At 40.8% G+C, this 6,000-nt stretch overlaps 1 protein-coding gene across 2 annotated transcripts in view; it reads left to right on the top strand.

Annotated features, from left to right (window-relative positions):
- Positions 1-2,082: 2,082 nt before the first annotated feature.
- The window catches only part of git2b (G protein-coupled receptor kinase interacting ArfGAP 2b), a 24,951-nt gene continuing 21,033 nt past the window's right edge, over positions 2,083-6,000 (top strand). For both annotated transcript variants that reach the window (XM_085413878.1, XM_085413879.1), the window contains exons 1-4: positions 2,083-2,325; positions 2,923-3,056; positions 3,226-3,338; positions 4,531-4,636. In XM_085413878.1, the coding sequence (XP_085270004.1) occupies positions 2,274-2,325; positions 2,923-3,056; positions 3,226-3,338; positions 4,531-4,636 (405 nt within the window). In that variant the 5' untranslated portion in view covers positions 2,083-2,273. The remainder of the gene's footprint in view (positions 2,326-2,922; positions 3,057-3,225; positions 3,339-4,530; positions 4,637-6,000) is intronic.

Raw genomic sequence — 6,000 nt, forward strand, 5'->3', positions numbered from 1 at the left:
GGGCGCGGGGGGCCCTTGGGCCTCCGGCCTCTGGGCCTGCGGCTCGGCTCACTCTGGCACAGCTGGCTGCCGGCAGAGCCGGCGGGCACGCCGGTGCAGCCCCCTCTAGCTTCTGCTCGGTGGCTACTGGGTGACCCCTCGTCTGGGGATCCTCAGCCCTTCCCATGAGGGTGGCACGGATGCCCCTCCGGTGGTCCTCCTTGGGCTCTCGCACTCTGGAGCCTCTGGATGTCTGGGGCCTGGATCTCCTCCATGCCTGCTTCATGCCCTGGGGGACAGGGCTATGGCTCTCTACATCCTCTTGCAGACCATTACATGGGGAAACCATTTGAATACAAGTGCGCTGATCCACACAGGTGTGCACAAGGGTGTTCACTGTTCGTAGATCGTAAATTACACCTTTCTTGGCTGCTACTTCAAAGCACATTGTGCGCAATTCTGACGGCTAAAGAACCAAATGGGACAGGCAAAAAAAACAACAAAAAAAAACACAAACCAAGCAGCCATGTACTGCTTCTGATTTGGAAACATCTTAGGCAGCACAAGAACAGAACAGCACAGTATACATACAATGTCACATTTGGACTCATCAGGACAAAGCACAGATTCTAGCTGGTCTGATGTCCATTCCTTGTGTCAGGTTGAAGAAGATAAGATAAGAGATAAGATAAGATAAAACTTTGTTAATCCCTCGGGTGGGTTCCTCTGGGAAATTCGGTTTCCAAAAGCACAGCACCGACAGAAGTTACAGTTACAGAATATTATATATATATATACACACACACACACACACATATATAAATACAGAGACATATATAAATAAAATATACGAAGGGGATAAATAGAATAAATAGGAATAAAATAAAAATACAAGTGAATTGCACATTTCAAGTATTGAGGTCTATTGTACCATTGACTATTAACAAAAGTATTGCACAAACGGTATTGCACAGTGAGGTGAAGAGGTGAAGAACTCTCAATAGTGATTTCTTTAGCATTCAACCAAGCCCTATACTTCCTCAAAATGATGTTGAGATGTGCCTATTGTGGCTATTTGAAATAAAGTGGGCTGTGGGCTCTGAGCAGAGGAAAGCCATTTCTCTTCTGTTTACTGTGCTCTAATGTAATCCTCTGCAACAGATGTTTTAGTTTGAAGTTTTAGAGAATGAATGCATTTTATTCTATAATCTTTTTTGATGATATGCAAAATGTAGTGGCTTTGAGGGTGCCAGATCTATGTACTGGAGTAAAAAAAAAGTTTAATCTAAAAGGAGATGCCAGAAGTAAACAAACAATTAAAAGTGACATAAAGTTCTCTCAATAAATACAGTATAAAATCCAATTTTCAAATGCTTATTTCATTTATTAAGGGAAAAGGGTTTTCAAAACAACCCAACCCTATGTGTAAAAGCAGTTGCCACCAAACCTAATAACTAGCAGTCAAACATGTGCAAAGGTAATTAGACTTTCACATCACTGAGGAGGAATTGTGTCTCACTCTTCTTTGCAGAATTGCTTTAATGGAGCCACACTGAAGATTTTTCTAGGATAAATGGCCTGTTTGGTGTTATGCCAAAGCATCTCAATTTGTTACTTTTGAGATCTTTTAGCCTACTTTGCCAGACAGTTTCTAATTAATTGAGTTCTTGATTCAGCAGGTCTGGCAGTAATCAGACCTGGGTGCCTGATTGGTTTCTTTAAAAAAAAAAAAGAAGAAGAAGAAAGTCCACCTATATTTGGATATTTTTTTCCTCTTAAATAAAACCACCACCACCAAAAGTGGATTTTGTGTCTTGATGATCTGAAAGATGTATACGTGACAAGAATGCAAGTAAATAAATAAATACAATTAATCAATTAAACAAATCTGCACTGTACATTGTATTTATTTTATTCATACCGAACAGTGAATTTCCACTTTTGTTAATTTCAGTGGCAGGCCAGGGTGGCTTTTATTGTGTCCAGTGTGACAATTTTCCTTTATCGCGTTAGTCTCCTGATGGTGGTGCTTTCTGCACTCTGTAGGGCCTTTAGAAGCCACTGAAGGAAACAAGGAAGGAAGCAGCCTATGAGGCGCGGAGGAGGCTGTGTGAGTGTTGGAATGGGTCACGGCTTTGTTCAACAGTAGGAGGGGAGGGCTGACGGCTACAGTCGCTAAAAGTGTAAAATACAATCAGCCGGGCGAACTATCCTGTCATATCTCTGTGTAGCTGTGTTGCAACGTAACTTCCAGATATTTGTTTCTCCTGGACTCGAAGGATTTCGTCTAAGGGATGTCAAAGCGAGTGCGAAGCAGAGAGGTCTGCGCTGATTGCAGTGCTCCGGGTACGATGCCAGACAAGCTAGCTGTAACGTTAGCTATCCAGCTAACCAGCTAGCCCCCACTATAAGTTATCGGAGCGTCTTGTTAGCCTGGCTAGTTACTGCGACTGTACTAACAATTAGCAATTAGCTGAATTACTAATTGTAGCGGTTGTATTTTTTCTTGTGGAAACGTTAGGTGTTTTTTTTCTTCCTCTTTTTCCCCCTTTTTTTTGAAGGCGTGCCTGTGTAATCACATTAACCTGTCTTATTCTGAACTAGTTGCTTGACTGTATTGGTTGTCGGGTTACAGTAAGGTTAGTGGTGCGTTAAAGGCAGTATTATTTAATTTCTTAAATAAGACTGCTCAGAAGACAGCGCTAACTTGCTGATAATCAGTAATGCCGCACAGTGGGTGTTAATGCTTGTGAAAACGTTTCTTGATTATGTCAAAGATTTGAGGGTGGGATACACCTTACCTAAAGCAGTCATGTCTTACTGCAAGTCAGCGAATATCTTCGTCTGGTTAGAGGGAGTTACTGCTCTGGGTTAAGGCTGTCTGTTACGTTGTTCATCAAATATTAGACTCATGGGATAAAAAGCACTGTATCTGTATCGTAGAACCTCGCTGGGCCTCTGTTAACAGGGGTGTGCTGATCTGCGATGAGTGCTGCAGCATCCACCGAGGTCTTGGGAGACACAGCTCTCAAGTCCGACATCTGACTCATTCTCCGTGGCCACACTCACAGCTGCAGGTGGGGAAGCGGGGACACGATCTCCAAAAATCAAACGCAAAGATGCAAATGAGTACAGTCTGTTCTCCATAATGCAATATGTAAATATATAAGAGGACCATGTATGACTAGGAATCCCCAAAGTATTTTCTGCCTGTTCTAAAAATGTTAATGTGCTTTCTTGTTTCAGATGGTTCAAACACTGTATGGCAATGGAGCTAATTCCATATGGGAGCACAGTCTTCTGGATCCTTCCTCTTCAGTGAGTGGGAAACGCAAAGCCAACCCACAGGACAGAGTGCAGTAAGTTTTATTTTTAAAAATATGTCATTGCTGGTTTTTGGTACACTTGATTGCACTTTGATATTAAATTGTATTGACAAAATTGATTTTCTTTGCTAAGGTCAGTAAACATGCCTAATCAGCCCGCTCTACCATGAACGTCACTCACAGATAGTCAGTCTTAACTTACTTGGAGAACTTGCTTGATCAGCTGACAAGCACGTTTGAAAATAAATATATCTGCAGTGCGGTCTAGCTGATCAGCTACATGATCATGCAAGAAACTGAATTTTAGAAGAGTACCTCCTTTAAAGGTAATGCTTTTTGTGAGGAGTTTTTCCCATCCTTTAGAAGTCATAGTACAACAAAAACAAAATCTGCGAAGCAAAGAGATTTGATGTACTAAAGCCTGTTATAAACACCATGTCAGTCTGCTGTGTAGCTTGGGGAGTAAAGATAAACAGTCAGCCACATGTAATCACAGCAGTGCTGTGTCTGACTCGCACACTTGGAGCAAGCACTTTCATAACTTCTTCCCAAATGCAATTTCTGAGATGGACGCTATCTTATAAGGTTTCCACCACAAGCACTTTCCCCGAGAAACATTTTAAGGATCTTGGGTGCTCAGCAGTTTAAACTGGAAACAGGCTAAATTTAGTTCCTTAAGGTGTAGTTTGAAATGTTTAGTTCCAGGTGTTTTAAAACCACTGGAACTGTGGGGGAATTCTGCTGGGACCAATGCTGCTTAGTGGTTAATTACAGACAATTCAACTGCTTTAAATTCTGTTCAACTTCATTCACACCATATGGATTTATTCTGATTGCTGGACGTTGTTTTTGGGATTAATAAATTTAGGGTATTTTTACTATAACTATTCTTTTCTATTTGCGTAAATATTTTGTATTAAAACGAGCAACGACAGAGTTTGGATGTGACCTAAATTGCACCCCTAAGATTCTTGGCTTACGTGAAAGCCAGACGAATCTAGCGTTGTGGCGGTATGGTGGTTTACATGACCGATACGTTTCTCTGCCATTAATGTAATGCTGCACATACAAATCTGCAGTCCATTGTTTAATGTCCAGTTTAAGTGTTCGCTTCTCGTCAGTGTTTGTCTTAATCATAAACAAAGATAAACAGTGATGTGCTCACTTGAAAACTTGTAATTAATGTCCACATTTTGAGATTGTGAGAGTCTATTGTTGTTTCCAGTCCTAATAAGACAGAGTTCATCAAGGCAAAATATCAGATGCTGGCGTATGTACATCGGATGCCTTGTCGGGAGGATGACAGTGTGACTGCAAAAGACCTCAGCAAGGTGACAATTTACTCTGTTGTTTCATTTAAACGTTCCTCTTGTAACACTATTAGACGTTCAAAAAAAAAGAGGATCTTTGAGACTTTATTGTAATACAGCAAGTGTTTGATTTTAATGTTGATATCTGACCAGTTCCTGCAAAATCCAGTGATGAGTTTCCTCAAACTTAACCTGGGCTACTAATATTACGTAGCCCCTCCCCAATGTCACCAAACAGGGCATGGACATGGGGGTATCCTGTGGAGGAAGTTGTCCTCCTGTGGATTGTGAGGGATTGTCGGGTGGGGTCTGTGTAGGTCAAACCTATTCTAGTGCATCCTGTGGATGATTGATTGGATTAGGTTCTGGGGAATGGCAGGCAGAAGGCAAATGAGTGGACTATAAAGCAACATTAATGGCTTAGGGGACTATGTGATTAAAATCAGAGTTTTCTGTGTCCATGTTTTTTACCTGGATTATTAACCATGGTAACTTATGCTGAACACCTAACCTGGTCGGGAACAAGGTATGTTCTGAGTCTTAATTTAAAATCATCTGAAAGTGCCACATTTTCAGTGATTCTTTTATTTACAGTATGTTTTAAGTCTTATGTAGATTCTGTGCTGGTGGCATACTTTTTATATGTGCAGCTTGTTAAGCCATAACTTACTGAATGAAGTGCTAACTCTGACTGTGCGTCACATTGTCCTGGGAATGTGCATGTATTGATTTGTTGATGCAGAAAATGTTTTAATGTTGTTCTACTTGATTGTAATCTGCGGGAATTCAGCAACTAGAACACAGAACACACACCAAGAACACCTGTTCAGTTGATAAAATAAATTTCACTTGTCCATGTCGCCTTTACTAGGCTGTGGGATGGTAAGATTTCTTGTTAAAATGTATCCAGATTAAAGCACAGAGCGTACTCGGCAATAAAAAAACAAAACATTAAATTGAATTAAAATGTTTATATTATCACTCTGTACTAAATTGCTAGATTAATACTTTTTTCCCTGCATTAATTTGCAATAGTGTTGCATTTTACTTTTGCAGTTTTTATGTCCTTTATAGACTTTTAATTACCCTTTTTATATGACCTTTAAAAGCCACTTTTTATGTGACCGTGAACAGAACCTGAAGCAGACACTCTGCTTAAAAGAGGAAGCTGGTAACCACCACTGTGATAGCCGTTATCTTCAACTGGGGTTTGAATGGTTTTTCAGACGCTCAGCCAAAAAAAGTCTGGCTGTGTTGAACTTTCTTTGTAGAATGGCGTTCGTTAAATGTCTTGGGTTGCTGCTGTCCTTGGGCTGTTCCTGAAATTTTTTATAGTGTGCAGGGACTGTTGTGCTGTCGTGGAGGCACCTTGTATGGCAATGCGG

The sequence above is a fragment of the Rhamphochromis longiceps genome, linkage group LG7 (genome assembly GCF_057381845.1).
Source record: "Rhamphochromis longiceps isolate RC_006_pf linkage group LG7, R_longiceps_female_GT1.1, whole genome shotgun sequence".
NCBI lineage: Eukaryota > Metazoa > Chordata > Actinopteri > Cichliformes > Cichlidae > Rhamphochromis > Rhamphochromis longiceps.